The sequence below is a fragment of the Scyliorhinus canicula genome, chromosome 9 (assembly GCF_902713615.1).
Source record: "Scyliorhinus canicula chromosome 9, sScyCan1.1, whole genome shotgun sequence".
Taxonomy (NCBI): Eukaryota; Metazoa; Chordata; class Chondrichthyes; order Carcharhiniformes; family Scyliorhinidae; genus Scyliorhinus; species Scyliorhinus canicula.
Genome location: NC_052154.1, coordinates 38,574,440 through 38,595,210, shown reverse-complemented (window position 1 = coordinate 38,595,210; position 20,771 = coordinate 38,574,440). Strand labels below are relative to the sequence as shown.

Here is a 20,771-nt window from a genome sequence, read left to right as displayed (position 1 = left end):
TTGGATTGTGGGGGTGAAATCCACGCAGACACGCGGAGAATGTACAAACTCCACACAGACAGTGACCCAGGGCTGGGATTCGAACCCGGGTCCTTAGCACCGTAGGCAGCAGTGCTACCAACGTGCCACGTGCCACCCTTTGACTGTGATTTTTAACTGCGCATTGTGCAGATCAATCCTACATTGCCTTCCTGTTAAATATATAGCTAAAGAAAATGAAAAATTTCAGGGCATTAAAATTAGCTTAAGAAACTGCCAAACGAATACTGATTTACAAGATTAGAGTGCCACTTACTGGCTATCACAATAAATGCAATTTCTAACTGGTTGGGTGTATTCCAAACGTCCCATTTTCTGATCACACCACTGTCCTATATTTTAATAATCATGAAATTATTTTGCTAAACCCTCTTATAAGTCCAACTCCTATCTCATCATTCCAAAACAGGAACACATCTGAAGTGCACCTGCATTCAAATGAAATTATTTTTAATCAGTTCAAGAAAGCCAAGTTCAAATAAATAACGTAAGAAAGCATTTTCAAAGCACTTCTCGTTCATTCTCATTGTAAAGTTGGGATGATAAATCAAAAATCTGAAGCATGTTTTACAAATGGGAGCATGGAAATTTAAAGGAAAACTACTAAATGCTACAAAAGACCATCATTGAACAGTTTCATAGCTAAAAGAATCAACTATATATGGTGAATAGTGAAGAGGATAGCCTTAGATTACAGGAGGATATAGATAGGCTGGTCAGATGTGGTCAGTGTAAATGGAATCAATCCAGATAAGAGTAAGGTGATGTATTTGGACAGGACAAACAAGGCATGGGAATACATGATGAATGGCAGGACCCTGGGAAGCACATAGATCAGAGGGACCTTGGTGTTCATGTACACTGGTCCCTTAAGGTAGCAGGACAGGTAGATAGTGATTAAGGAGGCATATGGTATGTTTTCCTTTGTTAGCCAGGGCACAGAGTTTGAGAGCAGGGGGGTTATGCTGGAACAGTAAAAAAATGTTGGTTAGGCCACAGCTAGAGTTTTGTGTAGAGTTCTGGAATCCACATTATAGGAGGGGTGTGATAAAACTAGAAAGGATGAAGAGATTTACCAGGATGTGGCCTGGGCTGGAGAGTTTTAGCTATGAAGAGATAGACTGGAGTTGTTTTCCTTGGAGTAGAGGAGAGTGAGGGGGCATATGAATTGAGATGTATAAAATTACAAGGGGCATAGAGTAAACGTGAAGAAACATTTCCCCTTGGTGGAGGGGGTCAATGACCAGGGGGCATGGATTTTACAGTAAGAGCAGGAGGTTTAGAGGGGATGAGTGGAAAAGCATTTTCACCCGGAGGGTGGTGAGAGTCTAGAACTCACTGCCTGGAAAGGTGGTGGAGGCAGAGGCCCTCATAACATTTTTGTAGTATTTGGATGTACAAGTGCCACAAAGCTGATGCCATTTGTGAGGGTATCCCAACTTGGAACACCGGTTTGTGCGGGTGTCTTGTTTTGTTTTTGTGCAAGGAGACAAGTGAAACCCCAGTGGCAATAAATGGCCACTTCTGGTGGTGGCATGTCGGAGGAAGTTGCACCTTGGGTGGCTCCTGCTCTCGGCTTGATTTTTTAGAATTTGACACCCGGTCCCAGGGACAATTTTGCATTGAGTAAGTGCAGGACGACATGAGGAAGGAGGAGGATGTCCAAAAAACAAAAGAAAGCCTCTGTGAAGAAAGGGGCAAGTGAATGTTCGGCCTCGAGTGAAAGGGTCAGCTCAGCAACTGGAAAGATGGTGGAGGCTGGGTCACTAGCTGGGGTCACACTGTTCACGGCAGAAAAGATGACGAGGTGATGATTTTGGAATTTGAAACAGTTTGCAAAGCACATGGAAGTGATGAGGAAGGAGATGATGCCGGCATTGAGGGTGCTGGTGGAGGAGGCAATTGCCCTGGTGAAGGCGGCGGTGTAGAGGACATCGGCTGAGGTGCAGGGGTAGGCTGAGAAACTGAAGGGAGTGGAGGAGGCCTTGTTTCAACACAGCCATCAGCTTACTTCGATGGGCGAGGAGCTGCAGAGGGTAGTGGAGGCCAATAAGGGTCTGCGAGCCACGGTGGAGAACCTGGAAAACAGATCTAGGTGGCAAAATCTGAGGATCGTGGGCCTGCCCGAAGGGGTGGAGGGCCCGAGGCTGACAGAGCATTTGCCAAGATGTTGGCGGAGCTATTGGAGGAGGGGGAAAATCCCTCGGGCTCGGGCTCATCGGTTGTTGAGGCTGAAACCGAAGGCGAATGAGCCGCCAAGAGCAGTGATTATTTGTTTCCGTAGGTACCACATGAAGGAGAAGGTCCTTAGCTGCGCAAAGCAGAAGTGGGAGGTACATTGGGCTGGAGCTGGTATATGTATATACCAGGACTTAACCGTGGAGTTAGCGAGGAGGCGGTCAGCCTTTGGCAGTGAAGACGCCACTGTATAACAGCGGTGCGCGGTTCGGTGTAGTGTACCCAGCTAAGTTGAGGGTGGCCTATAACTCCAAAGACTTATTTTGAGGCGGTGGAAGCTGCAGTGTGAGGGTAGAAGGACTGGGGCAGAAATGAGAAATGGAACAGAGGATTGGTCTTGGACTGAAGGTGGGGGTGAAAGATTGTATATATTTCTATTTTTTTTATAATTTCATATTGTTATATGTGTTGAATGGGGTGAAGTTGCCTATTTGAATAAGGTAGGAATTAGGATTTTTTTTCTTTTTCACAATGATGGTATTCTGGGGTTTGTGCGTTTGCTTGAAGGGAATTTCTTGGTTTTCCCGGGACCCGAGTGGAGGGAGGGTTTTGGAGAGGAGTGGGGCCTAGGCATGGGCCTCCACATTAGCAATTGTGGGGAGGTGCTGCGGTCATTGGAACCTGATCGAACAGGTTTTGGTGAGCCTAGGGGGTGTGAAAAGCGATGATGATTTGATTTATTGTCACATGTACCAAAGCACAGTGAAAAGTATTTTTCTGTGGCCGAGGAACATACACAATACGTACATAGTAGACACTTTGGGGGGGGGGGGGGGGGGGGGGGGGGGAGACAGAGAGAGAGAGAGAGAGAGAGAGAGAGAGAGAGAGAGAGAGAGAGATGAGAGAGAGAGAGAGAGGAGAGAGAGAGAGAGAGAGAGAGAGAGAGAGAGAGACACAGAGAGAGACACAGAGAGAGAGAGAGAGACAGAGGGCCAATACAGGGTGAAGTGTTTTCCACAGGAAGTGGATATGCAGGATTTGTGAGGCAGCCATTCCAGACTTGGATTCGCACAAGCTAATAGTGGGAGGCGATTGGAATTTGGTGCAAGAGCCAAGGTTGGACAGGTCACAGCCGTGCTCACTTGCCCAGTCCGGAGGTTAGCGCTGTTGGCTTGGGTTAGGGGATCAGAGTATTTGGCGATAGCAATTTTGGACTATGCCCGCATTGGGTGGACAAAAGTTTTTGCGAGAAGATCAGGAGGGTGATTGATGAGCATGCGGGCTTTAACTGTACTGGGGAATTATCATAGGCCGTGGTATGGGAGGCCCTAAAGGCAGTAGTGAGGGGGGAGGTGATATAATTTAAGGTCAAGGTGGATAAAGGGGAGGGGAAGAGTGTCAAAGGCTGATAGATGAGATGTCGGAGATGGACACGAGGTACATGGGGGATGCAGACCCGCCACTTTTGGACAGGAGGGAGCTACAGGCTAGCTTTGATCGGTTGTCCAGAGAAGGCAGTGTGCCAATTGAGGCTGGCGAGGTGAGCGATTTAGGAGTATGGGGATAAGGCTGGCAGCCCAACTTCAGAGGGAGGCGGCGGCGAGGGAAATTGTCAAGGTGCAGGATTGGAAGGAAAAATTTCTGGTGGCCCCGGACCAGATTAATAAGGTGTTTGAGGAGTTCTTATGAAAATTTGTATAGGTTGTAGCCACCAGGGGAGGATCAGGGGATGCAAGAGTTCAAGGACGGATTGGAGTATCTGAGGCTGGAGGAAGAAGACAGGACTAAACTGGAGAGGTTGATGGGGGAATAGGAGGTAAAGGAGGCAATTGGGAAGATGCAATCAGGAAAGGTGGCAGGGCCAGATGGCTTTCCAGTGGAGTATTACAAGAAATTTAAGGATAAATTAGCGCCGCTGATTGTGGGAATGTTTGAGGCAGCAATGGGAAATATAGGTTGTCTCTGTATGCAGACGATTTATTGCTATATATATTAGGGGCAGGTGCATCAATGGGGAACATAATGGGACTTCTCCGACAGGTATTTTTCAGGATATAAATTAAACCTGGAAAAGAGTGAATATTTTGTAGTGTCCCAGTTGGGAGTACCCAGTTGGCTGCCATTTCACAGGGCAGCAACTCACTGCAGGTATTTGGGGGTGCAGGTGGTGCGGGTACTAGCTTGCTGGGGAGGGTGAAATGGATTTGGCAAGGTGGGATAGCCTCCCTCCGTCACTGGCAAGGCAGGTGCAGGCTGCAGTGATATTCAGATATCAATATACATGATCAATGACGGTAAATGCAGTACAGTCATTTCAATACTAGATGTCTCAGTTAGATACTATAAGAACTGGATTCCTGCTCTTTTCAGTAAGTTAGAGAGTGTGATCCAGAGCAGTGAATAAGCAAGACATAGAATAGCTAGAGTGAAAGTTAGAACTAGTTTGTTAGAATAGTGTATCGTTATATAGTTATCTGTATTGTATTTTATTTCTTTATAGCTAATTTAGTATTGAGTAAAAGGACTGAGTTTATTATTTTGTTACTCATTAAATAGTTAATCTTTCAACAAGACGACTATTGGTCATTTGATCATCCTGGTGGATTCAAGAGTAATATATATATTTTAGATAAGTCATTATTTAAAATTTAACACAGGCGATTAAAATTAATGTGTTGCAGCAATTTTGGTTTCTATTTCAGTGCCTGCCACTCTTTTTGCCAAACGCATTTTTGAAGGAAGTGGACAAGTCGATCACTTCATTCATGGGGGAAAAGAGTAGGTTGGGCCTCCCGAATTTATTATATTACTACTAGGGGGGGCAAATACCAAAAAGGTGAGGAGTTGGGTTGGAAGGGCGCATGGGGGAAGAGAGTCCCAGTGGATTAGAATGGAGGAGGGTCGGTGTAGAGGGTGCTGGTAACAGCACCGCTCCCGATGGCCCTGGGCAAGTATTCTGGGAGTCCAGTGATGGTGGCGAAAGACTGTGAATGAGGATGAAATATACAAGATGACAGGGCATTAGGAATGGTAGCACAAGTGAGGGTTACTGTCGGTTACAAGCATGGGAAGTGGTAAAGTCATGATGGGATTTAAACCGGAGAATTAAAATTTCAAACAAAACTGAAAATGCTTGAAAAATACATCAGGTTTGCAGCAGAGATGTACAAAATTATGAGGGGAAGAGAGAATGGACAGATAAAATTGTTTCCCTTGGCAGAGAATTCTAGAACCAGGGGACATAGATTCAAGTAGTAGAAGGTGTAGAGGGGACACGAGGAAGAATGTTTTTACGCAGAGGGTAGTGGCTGTCTGAAATTCGCTGCCTGAGCAGGGAGAAGAGACAGAATCCCTAAACTCTTTGAAGCACTTGGATCTGCCTCTGAAGTGCTGTAAACTACAGGGCTATGGACCGGTGCAGGAAGGTGAGATTAGAATGGGCACCTGGGTGTCCTTGGGCTGGCATGGACAAGATGGGCCAAATGGCCTCCTTCTTAGCTGTAATTTTTCTATGGTTCCATCTCTGGAGAGAGAACCTGGGTGCATGACTTCTAATATGGACTCGAAACATTAACGGTTTTTTCTCTCCACGGATGCTGACGGATTTAGAGATTTTCCTGTTTTTATTTCAGACTACCGACATCTGCAGTATTTTTATTTTAATAAAAATTTTAAATTTGGAAATGTTCTGATTGGCTAAAAACTATTTTGCAGTTTCTTCGCTGTTGCTGGGCCAAAATCTCAGAACTCCCTTTCTAACAGCACTGTGTGCACCTTGTTACATGGATTGCAGCGGTTCAAGGCAGCTCACCGCTACTTTCTCAAGGTCAATCAGGGATGTGCAATAAAACACTGGCCCGGCCGACGATCACATTCCACAAGCAAATAAATAAAAAGATGAGCAGGACCTGGTGCGACAGTGAGAGTTTGGCTCGAGATAGAATCAGAGCTTGATGGGAAATGGAATGTCAAGGTTTGTGTAATATGTGTATGTGCCTTGTGAGATGAATTGCTTCCGTGTTCGGCTTGGTGTGGCCTTATCGCGATCCTGGCTGTGACTGTCTGCAAAAACGAGACGCAGCTGGGGGATGGGTTACTCCTTCTGAAGATAAAAATTGCTATGCTATGTAGCTAATGAACTAACTGTGTGACTATTGAGACAAAGAAATAATGTAGCTAATGAACTAAATGTGTGACTATTGAGACAAAGAAATAAATATATGAAGGAGGGGTTTTGTACAAGTATATAATTAACTGTAACTGAAAGAAAATTGCTTTTCACTTGCTGTAACCCAGAGTTACACTGGTGTAGCCCCGCAGTGAATACAATCATTGAAGTCATCTGGTGTTCGACTGATACTTGCATCCAGACTGAAGTTTAAAACTTTCAACAGTATGGGTTAGAATGGGAGTAGTAGAATATTGAATAAGTTTACTGAGAGTGGAAGATGATGGGGCTGGTCAGGAAAGAATTGAACAGATCGTGCAACAAAAACATATCTTGCCACACTTCAAATCATGTCCAAACTGTTTAGTCCTAGATGATTATTTTTTACTTTGCAAAGTGTGTAGCATGATAAATAACAAGCGGTATATGAACCACCATTACACTCCAATTAAAAGGGTTCAGAAGATAATCTCCTTAAGAGGTTTTTTTCTTAAATTCAAGATAAAATCAGTAATTAAGCATTTTTCCTCAAACATAATAGTACGAAAAGGATGCAAACTGGTGCATTTTGCTCGCCATTTCTGACCTACATATTTTCCCCCCATCCCAGTTAAATATTACTTTTTTTTTTGCAACATATTGGTCCAAGAACAAGACTAGAGTAACAATTCCCTTTGAAATAATTATTAAACAGCATGGAAGGGAAAGCCAGCCAGGATTTTCACTCCTAATTATTGTTCTTGACCGTACAAATATTCGAGTACGACAGATGACACTTACGCTGTTTATGAATTGACACTTTTAAATTATGACGTTGGTTCTGAATTTTTAATCCACGATGGAACATGAGTTTTGGCTAAATTAAATTGTTCGGAATGAATTGACATTAGTTAAAAATTTGATATGTTTTACTATTCCAAATGCTTAGATCATTGCTATCCTCCAATACCACAAGGTAGCATTTCTACAGGAGTTCCCTGTAGTTTTCGCCAAAACACACATGGAATTTACTAACATACGACTATTAGTAACCAACATATTAAATGGTTTATTTTCAAATGCCTCGGGTAGGATTGGAGAAACAGTCAAATAATCGAGCATCCAGGAGTACAGCCAAAGCTTTGAGAAAGAGTCTGCCAGACTCGAAACGTTAGCTTAGTTCTCTCTCCGCAGATGCTGTCAGATGGCTGAGATTGTCCACCACTTATTGTTTTTGTTTCAGATTCCAGCATTCACAGTAATGTGCCTTTTTCCAGGAGTACAGTATTGCGTTGCTGACACCAAATGAGCCTGGGGAAAAATGGTACTTGCCCTGCCGTCAGAACCACCTCCTATTTTAACATCGTTCCTATGGGGAAATCAGTTCCAACTTCCAGCGTTTCGACTTATAATGCGGTTCCAGGTATCAACCGTGTTGCAAGCCTGAGGGCCTCCTGTACTATAGCAGTCTTTGTCAGAAGATGAAAGCTGCACATGTTGGGGCTTGCTGATGTGCAACAACACCAAATAGATTATAGTCATTGGGTGAAGTAGCTAAAATACTTTGTCTCCAACCAAGACTGTCAATAATGTGGCATTATAGATAGAACACAAGAGATAAAATAAGAGGAAGCATAGGCTCCCAATCCTGCTACCCCATGCAATAAGACTGTTTATATCAACTCTATTTTCCAATCATATCCCCATACCCTTGGCCTCTCTGCCTTTATCAACCTCAGTCTTGAATACATTCAACTACTGTCCTCTGGCATCAATTCCAGAGATTCACAACTCTCTGAAGTGAAGGTTCTCATCTCAGTCCAAAATGACCAACCCTTTATCATGAAGCTTGACTCCCATCTCTGGACTGTCCAGCCAGGGATAATTATTATAGCCTCTAACCTCTCTGGCATTGCGTTTGAATGAGATCACCACTCATTCTTTTAAACTCTAAAGAATATAGCCCCACTCTAGTCTCATAGGACAGCTCTCCCATGAGTTATCAGTACAGTGAAACTTCAATGCACCCCAAGGAAGTATATTCTTCTTTAAGCAGAGTCCAAAACTGCAGAGAGTTCTCCAGATTTGTTTCACCGAAGCCCTGAACAACTTCAGAAAGACTTCCTTATTGTTGCACCCAAATCCCCTTGTAATGAAGGCCAACATATCAACCTTCCAAATTGCTTGCTGTATATGCATGTTAACTTGCTGTGATAAATGTACAAGGACACCCACTTCGGTCAATACCAACATTTAATAGTCTGTCACCTTTATAAAAAGAAATTCTGTTTTTACATTTTCCCAAATCAAAATGGATAATTTCACATCTCCACATCATACGCCATGTGTCACTTTCTTGGCCACCTAACTGGTCTAATCTCCCTTTTCGTCCTCTGCTCCCTCTTCTTGGCTTATTTTCCCACCGAGTTTTGTATTGTCAGAAAACGTAAATGCCTCACACAGACCCTCATTTAAGTAACTGACAGAATAACAAAGGCCCAAACACTGACATGTATAACATTCCACTGGTTCCACCTTGCCAATCAAAAAATTACCATTTAATGTTTCTAGTCAGTTAACCAATCCTCAATCCATGCAAACATATTATCCTAAATCGAATGAGCCCTAATCTTTCTATCAAGATTAAAGGTAAAAAAATTTAGAACCCTAGGCAGGAGAAGGAAAAACTGCTTTCCAAAATGAATTGCAGGCTGTGGAATTCACTCAGGATTAGGAACTGAGACAGAGATCATCTCAACAAACAACATTTAATTAGATATGTGGGTGAAAGAAAATGGGAACAAAGGGGGTGAATGTGACTGAAATTATTGCATGTGTGAGGGGTAGACACCAGCAAAACTGGTTGGGCAGAGTGTCCTGGTATTTGTGTATTTCAATTTCTATTGTAGTGTTTTCAAATCAGAGTAATATTTCCACTGCCATCTTCTAAAAAAAAAATGATATGCTACTTATTGTATTATATAATCTGAACAATCAAAAGAAATGCTCAAGCAATAAGTTTATACTAGGTGTAACAGAAAATTATGGCTTAGATTTGTGTAGAGTACAGGGGCTGGTTTAGCACAGTGGGCTAAACAGCTGGCTTGTAATGCAGAACAAGGCCAGCAGCGAGAGTTCAATTCCCATGGCCTCCCCCAAACAGGTGCCAGAATGTGGCGACTAGGTGCTTTTCACAGTAACTTCATTGAAGCCAAAGTTAATTTCTTTCAGAAAGAGAGTCTGAAATATCCCAATGGTTCACAATTCAACACCCACTGCAAAATACATTACTTCAGAAGCAATCAAAATATCAAATCAAATTACTTTTTGACAGCTGAAATCACTGAAAAATTTAAAATAGGATTGATCTTATCATAGAATTCACAGTGCAGAAGGAGGCCATTCTGCCCATCGAGTCTGCACCAGCTCTTGGAAAGAGCACACTACCCAAGGTCAACACCGCCACCCTATCCCAATAACCCAGTAACCCCACCCAACACCAAGGGCAATTTTGGGCACTAAGGGCAATTTATCATGGCCAATCCACCTAACCTGCACATCTTTGGACTGTGGGAGGAAACCGGAGCACCCGGAGGAAACCCATGCACACACGGGGAGGATGTGCAGACTCCGCACAGACAGTGACCCAAGCCGGAATCGAACCAGGGACCGTGAAGCTGTGAAGCCATTGTGCTATCCACAATGCTACCGTGCTGCCCTTTGGGACAGAAGTTGATCTACAGCTTACTCTCAATATTTTGATCTGGGATACACATCAACAGTTGACTGATCTGCTCCAAGGTTTTGTTCCATTCCTCCACAACATGTTGCTCAATGATGTCATATGTCCAAATATGATTTTTCTGATTTAATATTTCCAGCAAGTTTTTCAATCTCAGTGAATGGGCACCCCAACACTTTTGACAAAGTTCATGCCGCCTCCAGCACATTGCATTGCTGATCTCCCCATTGATACTGAATACAATGCTTCATCATACAAGGTGAATTATCTGACTAAACTGTATGAAAACATGACAGAACAATAGCAATGTTTCTATAAAAGCAAGACCATACATCAAGTAACATAATTTTGAAAGATATGACAGCAATTCCCAATTTGCAGCTCAATTTTAAACTTTAAAATGCCTTGATTCTTAATCAGGCTCTGAAGTTGCTCTGCTGCAGGCTATATTTTTGACAAAGAATGCTCACGCAACTGATTTAATGCTCTGACTATAAACACTCAATGTTTAATCACTTTTATAGAATTTATCTTAACAGTTTGTTTTGAAAAGGAAATATTACCTGAATAGGTTCCTCTTCTTCACATTGTCCAGAAACTAAAAGGTCACCATATTCTCCCATACACCAAGCACCCACCTGCACAAGAGGTTGCTGTTGAAAGATGACCGACAAGTGAGCAAATTTTGAGTATCTTTAGAAACAATAATTCAATCCATTTTTATTCACTAAATTTTGTTTATTTATACATTTGGAATGCTATTGAATTTTAATAACCCAAAAGGGTTATAGAACCATAGTTCACCACAGTAATGGGCGAGAGAAAATCTCCTCTCAAGTATTGATAAGACTGAAACCAGCGTATTCAATCCCTGCTACAAACTCAGCTTCCCTAGCCAGCTATTCCATTCCTCTCCCTGGCAACTGCAAGGCTGAATCAGAATGTTCACAATCTTAGTGTATTTCAGACCACAAGCCAAGCTTTTGACTACAAATCTGTACCATCTCTAAGACTGCCTATTTCCATCCCTTTAACATCATCCGATTCTGTCGTTGCTTCAGCTCATCTGCTACTAAAACATTAAATTGTGCCTTCGTGACCTCTCGACTTGACTATCCTAATGCACTTTTGGTCAGCCTCCAGCATTTTACTCTTATGGTAAACTCAAAATCATCTAAAACTCTGCTCTGTGTCCCAATTCACGCCAAAACCGGTTGATCCAGCACCCCAGTGCTCAGTAACATAATGTGGAGATGCCGGTGTTGGACTGGGGTGAGCACAGTAAGAAGTCCAAGTTAAAGTCCAACAGGTTTGTTTCAGATCACTAGCTTTCCGAGCACTTATCCTTCCTCAGGTGAATGAAGAGGTAGGTTCCAGAAACATATTTATAGAAAAAGTCAAAGATGCAAGACAATACTTTGAATGCGAGCATTTGCATGTAATTAAGGCTTTACAGATCCAGAGAGAGGGGTAACCCCAGGTTAAAGAGGTGTGAATTGTCTCAAGCCAAGTCAGTTGGTAGGATTTTGCAACCCAGGCCAGATGGTGGGCATGAATGTAATGCGACATGAATCCAAGGTACCAGTTGAGGCGGTACTCATGTGTGTGGAACTTGGCTATTAAGTTTCTGCTCGGCGATTCCGCGATGCCGCGCGTCCTGAAGGCCGCCTTGGAGAACGCTTACCTGGAGATCAGAGGCTGAATACCCTTGATTGCTGAAGTGTTCCCCGACTGGAAGGGAACATTCCTGCCTGGCGATTGTCACGCGATGTCCGTTCATCCGTTGTCACAGCATCTGCATGGTTTCACCCATGTACCACGCTACGGCATCCTTTCCTGCAGCGTATGAGGTAGACAACATTGGCCAAGTCGCACGAGTATGTACCGCGTACCTGGTGGGTGGTATTCTCACATATAATGGTGGTACCCATGCGATGATCTGGCACAACTTGCAGAGATTGCCATGGCAGGGCTGTGTGGTGTAGTGGTCACTGTTCTGAAGACTAGGTAGTTTGCTGCAAACAATGGTTTGTTTGAAGGCAAGTAGTGGGGGTGTGGGGATGACCTTGGCAAGATGTTCATCTTCAACGATGATGTGAAGACTGCGAGGCAGATGTCGTAGTTTCTCCACTCCATGGAAGTACTAGGTGGTTGTACTCTGTCGGTTGTGTCCCGTGTTTGTCTTCTGAGGAGGTTTGCGCGGTTTTTTTGCTGTGGCGCGTTGGAACTGTCGATCGATGAGTCGAGCGCCATATCCCCTTTGTACGAGGGCATCTTTCAGCATCTGTAGTGTAGTAAGACTTCTTACAGGAACATAATAATCACTGCCAGCTATGCAACACTGAATACTTTCCTTGCTCTGTCCCTTCCCCTCTTCAATTTCCTCTAGCCTTGTTGAAATTTTTCTGTGCTAAGTTTGGCTTCTTGAATATCTTGCCTCTCCAGCATTTGAGTTGAATCATTCCACCACTGGCAGCTGTGCTTTCACCTGCCAAGGCCCTAAGCTCTTGAATTCTGTTCCTAAGCCTCTGTCTCGTTTTCTCATTCCTTTTTTACAACGCTAGTCAATTTAAAGATGTCCATTCGTGGTTTGATATAAAATTTTGCTTGTTAATGTTTGTGAAGTGTCTCGGGATGTTTTACTGATTTAGGGCACTATATAAATACAAGATGATGCTGGTATTTGCACAGGTGTTAAGACTTCAGATAAGTCTGAAGAATGGATATCCCATTGCCCAAGAAGTCATCTTCATAAAAGCATTATTAACTCGGGTCCAGCTTTAAGTCCATGACCAGACAAAACAAATATATCATAAATTATCATGAGTCCATACTTCCCTTCCTCAACATTTTTTATATCTCCAGGGATAGACTACCAACCAATAATTTTTTGATTACCAATAAAATATTCAATTCTAGATTTTCAGAAAGCTTTGACAAACATCCGTGTAGAAATGGAACTCAGGGTTAAAAAAATTGATCTCGACAGGAAACCAGTGCATGCTATAATGTCAAACTGGATGAAGGTATTGAGCAGTAGCATAAGCACCCCATGTTTCCAATCTGTGCAATAACCTGGATACAAAAATCCATGAGATTAAGCAGATTTGCTCAACATTTGAAATAGGACCAGCATCAAAAATAGGAAATGCAGTTAAACGCTCACATAAAGGATTTAAGATGGGCTGAAAAATGAAAGAGATTAACTTTAAGAATCAAATAAACAGGTTTAAACAAAACTAAGTGGTTCAAAAAAATATAGGGAATCATGCAAGTACATAAAAGGTATGTTAAGAGAAAAAGATTGATAAAAACTAATGGTTTAGTCAGAAACGGGGGAATTCATAACAGGGAACAAAGAAATGGCTGAGGAACTAAATTCGTACTTTGTTTCTGTCTTCACAAAGGAAGACATGAATAATGTACCAAAGCTTTAGTGCGGAGCTGAAGAAAAATTAGTAAAAAATGGTTTGGGAGAAATTAATAGGATTGAAAACGGACAATTCTCCAGGCCTGATAACCTTCATCCCACAGTACTTAAAGACGTGGCCCCAGAAATAGTAAATCCAATGGTGGGTCAATTTCCAAAATTCTTTGGACTCTGGAATGATTCCTACAGATTAGAGGGTAGCTAATATAACCCCGCTATTCAAAAAGGGAATTCAGGGAAAACAGGGAACTATAGACCAGTAAGTCTAATGTCTGCAGTAGGGAAGTTGCTAGAGTCCATTATCAAGGATTTAATAGCACAGCATTTGGAAAACAGTGGTGTAATCAGACAAAGTCAGCATGCATTTACAAAGGAAAATCATGCTTGACAAATCTACAAGACTTCTTTGGAGATGTAACAAGTAGAATTGACCAGGGAGAACCAGTGGATGAGATTTATTTAGACTTTCAGAAGGCTTCCAAGTATAGGAATAGAGATTTACTGCAATCGTGTAGTGCTTTGGTAAGGCCACACCTGGAATACTGTGGAGTTTTGGTGTCCTTATCGGAGTACGGATGTTCTTGCTATGAAGGGAGTGCAGCGTTTATCAGGTTGATTCCTGGGATGGCAGGACTATCATATGAGCAGAGACCAAGTTGGTTAGGATTATATTCATGGGAGTTTAAAAGAGTGAGGGGATTTTATAGAAACTTACAAAATTCTAACAGGATTAGGCAGATGTGATTCAGAAAGAATTGACGGTCCCCGATGGTGGGGGAGTCCAGAACTAGGAGTTATAGTTTGAGGATAAGGGGTAAATCTTTTAGGACTGAGGTGATGACAAACATCTGCACCCAGAGAGTGGTGAATCTGTGGAATTCAGTACCACAGAAAGTAGTGGAGGCCAAAGTATGTAATTTATTTTAAAAATATATTTTATTCAGGTATTTTCATAAAATCAAACTGAAGCAGAAGCAAAATTCTACAACATTATAAATAACCAACACCCCCTCCATCACCACCCACCTCCCCACTCTCGTCCCAATCTCCTGTACTGCCTTCCCCATTTTAACCCTTAAACCCCCCCCCCCCCTTGCTGACTCCTCAATCCTCCTTAATGAAGTCAATGAATAGCTTCCACCCCCGAGAGAACCCACCACCCGACACCCTCAGGGCATCCAATCCCCTCAGGGCGAACATGACCTTTTGCCAGGTCACTCACTCCACCCACACCACGCTTTCTGCGGCTCCAAGTCCTCCATCCAAGTAAGATCCGTCTCCGGGCTATCAGGGAGGCAAAGGCTAAAACATCAGCCTCTCTCGCCCCCTAGACTCCCGGATCTTCCCCACACCGAACATCGCTAATACTAGAGGACACTCGCATTAGAAGTAGCTCCGGGAGAATTTATTTATTGTTACCGTTTGTATTATAATTTGTTAGTTATCTTTCCACCTGTTCATTTTGTCAATAAACTATTTACCAGTAGAGAACTAGATGTTGTGTGTGCATCTTTACCATGACCACAACACAGAACATAATACTGGGCATATGTACCCTGTGAATTACTTTAAACTCAATGAGGCACGACGAGGACGCATTCACCCTCCACAGGACTTCAGCCCACGTCCCGGCCTCCACCTCCCATTTCCGCTTTATAACCCCCATGGGTCCCCTCCCAATCAATCAGCTCCTTGTAGACCATGGATACCTTCCCTCCCCATCTCCTCCTTCGACAGCACCTTGTCCTGCAACCCCAATGGCAGTAACCCAGGATAAGACTCTTTCTTCACAAAACCACAAGCCTGCAGGTGTTGGACCCTGGTGGGGTTGAGGCTTTTTACATGAGATTGTATGAGTCGGTTTGAAACTTATAGGATACTGCCAGGCCTAGATAGAGTGGATGTGGAGAGGATGTTTCCACTTGTAGGAAAAACTAGAACCAGAGGACACAATCTCAGACTAAAGGGACAATCCCTTAAAACATAGATGAGGAAGAAGTTCTTCAGCCAGAGGGTGGTGAATCTGTGGAACTCTTTGCTGTGGAGTCCAAATCACTGAATGTCTTTAAGACAGAGATAGATAGGTTCTTGATTATTAAGGGGATCAGGGGTTATGGGGAGAATGCGGATGAGAAAAATATCAGCCATGATTGAATGGCGGAGCAGTCTCGATGGGCCAAGTGGCCTAATTCTGCGATGTCTTATGGTCTTATGATCAGCCATGATCATAATGAATGGTGGAGCAGCCTTGAAGGGCCAATTGACCTCCTCCTGCTTCTATTTTTGATGTATCTACGTGAGATCAGAGGACATAACTGGAAATTAGTGCAAAATCAGTTCGAAATTAATATTCAGAAATGTGCAAAATAATCTGCCAGGCAAGATAACGGGGACAAAGATACATTGTTTAGATTGCAACTAGATACTACAGGGGAAGAATTAAATTGCTAAATAAATGAGTTTAGGTGGGCTAAATGGTTTCTTTGATGATTCTATTTAAAAGCACTTCCATTCCAATTACTCAAACAGTTACACACATTAAACTACGTGCCAGAACGGGTCCAAACAAAAGATCCAAAGCTTTCAGAATTACAACAATATAGATGAAATAACAAATCTTGAAATGACAAAGACAAAACATTACCATTGCCAAAATATCAACGGCCAACTCTAGCTACAACAGCCTTCGACCAGGAATGCAATTAATTCAGTCTCGTTATTTATGAATACTAACAAAACCCAAAGTATGTACAACTGAAAGGCGCAATATGTGTGACTGGACTTTGAATAAAATTGCTCAGTTTTATCTTGAAATCAGTGCAAAAAACAAACACACAAACATTAGTCAAACATTGTTCAATTAGTTTGTAAATCAGCTTTCAAACAATTAAATGGTTAAAAATAGCAACTGTGCTTTTTGTGGATTTAAAATGTTATACCTGAGAGATATCTTCCAGGACGGCTTTGTAAAGTTTCTGCACTGTATAGGCATGCATTTCAACACTGTTTGTGATTAACTGGATCAAATTGGGCACTGCATCATCTCTCACATAACTGCCAGCCTAAAATAGAAGTAGAGAAAAGCCGAGGACCATTGTAACACTGGTTTTTACAGGAAAAAATACTTTTCAATCTTTAAATACCTTTAAACACATGTTGTGTATTAGACTTAAGATTTGTGGGCAAAAACAACCTGCATTGCACGAAACGAAGCAGCATGAAAATTTCAAAGGTATCCTATCCCACACCAAGCCCTTTCACACATGAAGACCAACCTATATTGGCTCAGAAACAGAAAATACCGAACAATCTCAGCAGGTCTGGCAGCATCTATGGAGAGAAAATGTTGGCTCCCTTTTCTCTACATAGATGCTGCCAGACCAGCTGAGCTTATCCAGTGTTTGCTGTTTTTGTTTCAGATTCCAGCACCTGCATTAATTTGATTTAACCCATAATGGCTTCTAGTTTCCCCAAAGCCTCTCATTTAAAATTCTTAGCATCATGTTAGAGTCCCTTCATGATCGTGATCCTCCCCATCTCTAACCACTTCCAGTCCCAAAACCCTCAGAACACTAGAGAGAGTTTCTACAACACTGATCCCCACTTTCTTTTCACCACCAATAGAAGTCATGCCTTTAGCGAACTAGATCTTTGGTCATAATTTCCCCCTCACACTCCTCTGCCTATTGCATCCGTTAAGGCAAGTTCTTTAACCAAGTCCTTTATTCTAATATCATCTTGTTTAGTTCGATACCAATTTTTGTCTCTATTATTATTCAGAACTGCACTAGATCCTTTCCTTATGAAGGAACTAAATAAATAAAAATTACTGTCAACTGCTGAAAACTACCATAGCCAGGAGCCGTGTATTGACACGGTTACATCTTTAAACAAATTGAAATGAGAAGTCTCAGCAGAGTCATACCTATGCAGTCCTTGGACAAAAGGCACTTGTAGCAGTTGGAGAGCCAAAGGCCTCCAACTGCTCTGCCCTGCAGAGGCATCAAGGCAAAATTAACAATAGTGGATTTGCACCAGTGGAAAAATACTGAGAGAGAACATAGTTGATTTAATTGCGTAGATCAGCAAGCCAATAGAATCCTTTACTGGTGACACTTTAGTTAGCTGACATGCAATTTAGTCTGTTTTTTGTTACTAAAATCATAGCGCCAATGTTAAGTAATTAAAAATGCACTTGCCTGCTGTTGCTGTGTTCTCTTTTTTTGTACTTTTGTAATTTTGATATGGTTATTTATTGGGGTGTTGTTCTGTTTTTTTTGTTGGGGGGCATTGTTTTGAGTTCTGTATCTTGCGGGGAGGGTTGGGGAGGTTTGTTGTATTCTATATCAGGTTGGGGGTAAGGAGTGGGGCTGATATTTGGGAGCTGCGTCAGAAGGGTGTGGTGGGGTAGTGTGAAAGCAAGGGCTTTCCTCGCATTGCGGGGCTGGGGGGAGGAGGCGATGACGTGCGGGGCTGGGGGGGTGGAGGCGATGACCTGGGGGGGGGGGGGGGGGGCTTAACTGGTTCTTCCCCGCACTGGAGCGGTGCCTGGAGGAGGGACAGGGTGGGGGATGATCCCACTTTGGGAGGGGTCGGTTTTTTGGCGGGAGTTTCCGGGGTCAGCAGAAGGTCGCTGCTGGCAGGGTCAGGAAGGAGCTGGAGGGGGCCAGAGGTGAGGTGTTGTCGATGTGGGGACTGGGTCGGGCGGGGGGTGCTGGCCTGGGGCGGGCAGTCGACGGGCTATGGCTAGTCGACGGGGGGGGGGGAAACGCCCTCTGATCCGGTTGGTCACCTGGAATGCGAGAGGATTGAATGGCCTGGAATGCGAGAGGATTGAATGGGCCGGTGAAGCGGTCGAGGGTACTTGCTCATCTGAGGGGGCTAAAGGCAGATGTGGCAATGCTTCAGGAGACCCACCCGAAGGTGGCAGACCAGGTCCGTCTGAGGAAGGGGTGGTTGGGGCAGGTTTTCCACTCTGGGTTGGATGTGAAGAACCGGGGAGTGGCGATTCTGGTGGGGTAAAATGTGTCGTTTGAGGGATCTGAGGTGGTGGCGGATAAGGGGGGTAGGTATGTTATGGTTAGGGGCAGGCTACAGGGAGAGAAGGTGGTACTTGCTAGTGTGTATGCCCCAAATTGGGACGATGCGGGCTTTATGAGGCGTATGCTGGGACGGGTCCCGGATCTAGAGGCGGGAGGTCTGATCATAGGGTGGGACTTTAATACGGTGTTGGATCCTTCACTGGATCGGTCCAGCTCTAGGACTGGTAGGAGGCCGGCAGCGGCCAAGGTACTGAGAGGGTTTATGGATCAGATGGGTGGGGTGGATCCATGGAGGTTTGTGAGGCCGAGGGCACGGGAGTACTCTTTCTTCTCCCACGTACATAGGGTTTATTCTCGGATAGACTTCGTCGTGGTGAGTAGGGGACTGATTCCGAGAGTGGAGGAGGCAGAGTATTCGGCCATTGCAATCTCCGACCACGCTCCGCATTGGATAGAGTTCGAGATGGGGGAGGTGCCGGTTGGATGTGGGGCTGTTGGCGGAGGAGGAGGTGTGTAGGAGGATCCGGGCAAGTATTGAGGGGTACCTCGAGGTGAATGATACGGGGGAGGTTCAGGTGGGGATGGTCTGGGAGGCCCTGAAGGCAGTGATTCGTGGGGAGCTGATATCCATCCGGGCACACAGGGAGAGGAGCGAGAGGAGTGAGAGGGATAGACTGGTGGGAAAGATGCTGGAGGTAGATAGGTGGTACGCGGAGGCACCAGAGGAGGGACTGTTGGGGGAGAAGCGCAGCCTACAGGCTAAATTTGATTTGCTGACCACTAGAAAGGCGGAGGCACGGTGGAGGAAGGCACAAGGGGCAGTGTATGAACATGGTGAAAAGGCGAGTAGGATGCTGGCTCATCAGCTCCGCAAGCGGGATGCGGCTAAGGAAATTGCTGGAGTGAGAGACAACAGTGGGAATGTGGTGCGGAAGGGGGTAGAGGTGAATGAGGTCTTCAAGGACTTTTACGGGGAACTGTACCGGTCGGAGCCAACGGTGGAGAGGAGGGGAATGGAGAGTTTTCTCGACGGGCTACCTTTCCCGAAGGTGCAGGAGGAGCAGGTGGAGGGGTTGGGGGTGCCGATTGAGCTGGAGGAGCTAGTTAAGGGGATCGGGCAGATGCAGTCAGGGAAGGCGCCGGGTACGGATGGGTTCCCGGTGGAATTTTATAAAAAATTTGTGGACCTAGTGGGCCCCTTGCTGGTGCGGACACTTAATGAAGCGTGGGAAGGGGGGACTTTGCCCCCGACGATGTCACGGGCGCTGATCTCGTTAATTTTAAAGAAGGACAAGGACCCCCAGCAGTGTGGTTCATACAGGCCCATATCTCTCCTTAATGTGGATGCCAAGTTGCTGGCAAAAATCCTGGCCACCAGGATAGAGGACTGTGTGCCAGGGGTTGTGCACGAGGACCAGACAGGTTTTGTGAAGGGAAGGCAGCTGAACACGAATGTGCGGAGATTGCTGAATGTCATCATGATGCCGGCGATTGAGGGGGAGGCTGAGATAGTGGTGGCGCTGGATGCGGAGAAGGCCTTCAATAGAGTGGAGTGGGGGTACTTATGGGAGGTGTTGGTGAGGTTTGGATTTGGTGAAGGGTTTATTAGATGGGTGAGGCTGCTATAGGAGGCCCCGATGGCATGTGTGGCCACGAATGGGAGGAGGTCGGAGTGCTTCCGGCTTTACCGAGGGACCAGGCAGGGTTGCCCCCTGTCCTTGTTGTTTGCATTGGCAATCGAGCCGTTGGCGATGGCGTTGAGGGACTCAGGGAGGTGGAGAGGTTTGGTGCGAGGTGGGGAGGAACATAGGGTGTCGTTGTATGCCGATGACCTGTTACTGTGTTTGGCGGACCCGGTGGGAGGGATGCCGGGGGTAATGGAGCTGCTGGCTGAGTTTGGGACCTTTTCAGGCTATAAACTAAACCTAGGCAAGAGTGAGCTGTTTGTGGTGCACCCTGGAGACCAGGAGGAAGGTATTGGTAGGCTCCCGCTTAGGAGGGCAGGGGAGAGTTTTAGGTACCTGGGGGTGCAGGTGGCCAGGGACTGGGGGACTCTTCACAAGCATAATTTCACCAGGCTTGTGGATCAGATGGAGGAGGAGTTCAAGAGGTGGGACATGCTGCCATTGTCGTTGGCGGGGAGGGTGCAGTCCGTCAAAATGACGGTGCTTCCGAGGTTCCTGTTCCTCTTTC

The 20,771-nt window shown here is 44.6% G+C and overlaps 1 protein-coding gene across 5 annotated transcripts in view; it reads right to left on the bottom strand.

Moving 5' to 3' along the window:
- ap1g1 (adaptor related protein complex 1 subunit gamma 1) overlaps positions 1–20,771 on the bottom strand; it is a 168,512-nt gene that overhangs the window by 44,505 nt on the left and 103,236 nt on the right. For all 5 annotated transcript variants that reach the window (XM_038806532.1, XM_038806533.1, XM_038806534.1 and 2 more), the window contains 2 exons: positions 16,476–16,598; positions 10,670–10,759 (listed from right to left, as the gene is read on the bottom strand). In XM_038806532.1, coding sequence (XP_038662460.1) covers positions 10,670–10,759; positions 16,476–16,598 — 213 coding nt within the window. The remainder of the gene's footprint in view (positions 1–10,669; positions 10,760–16,475; positions 16,599–20,771) is intronic.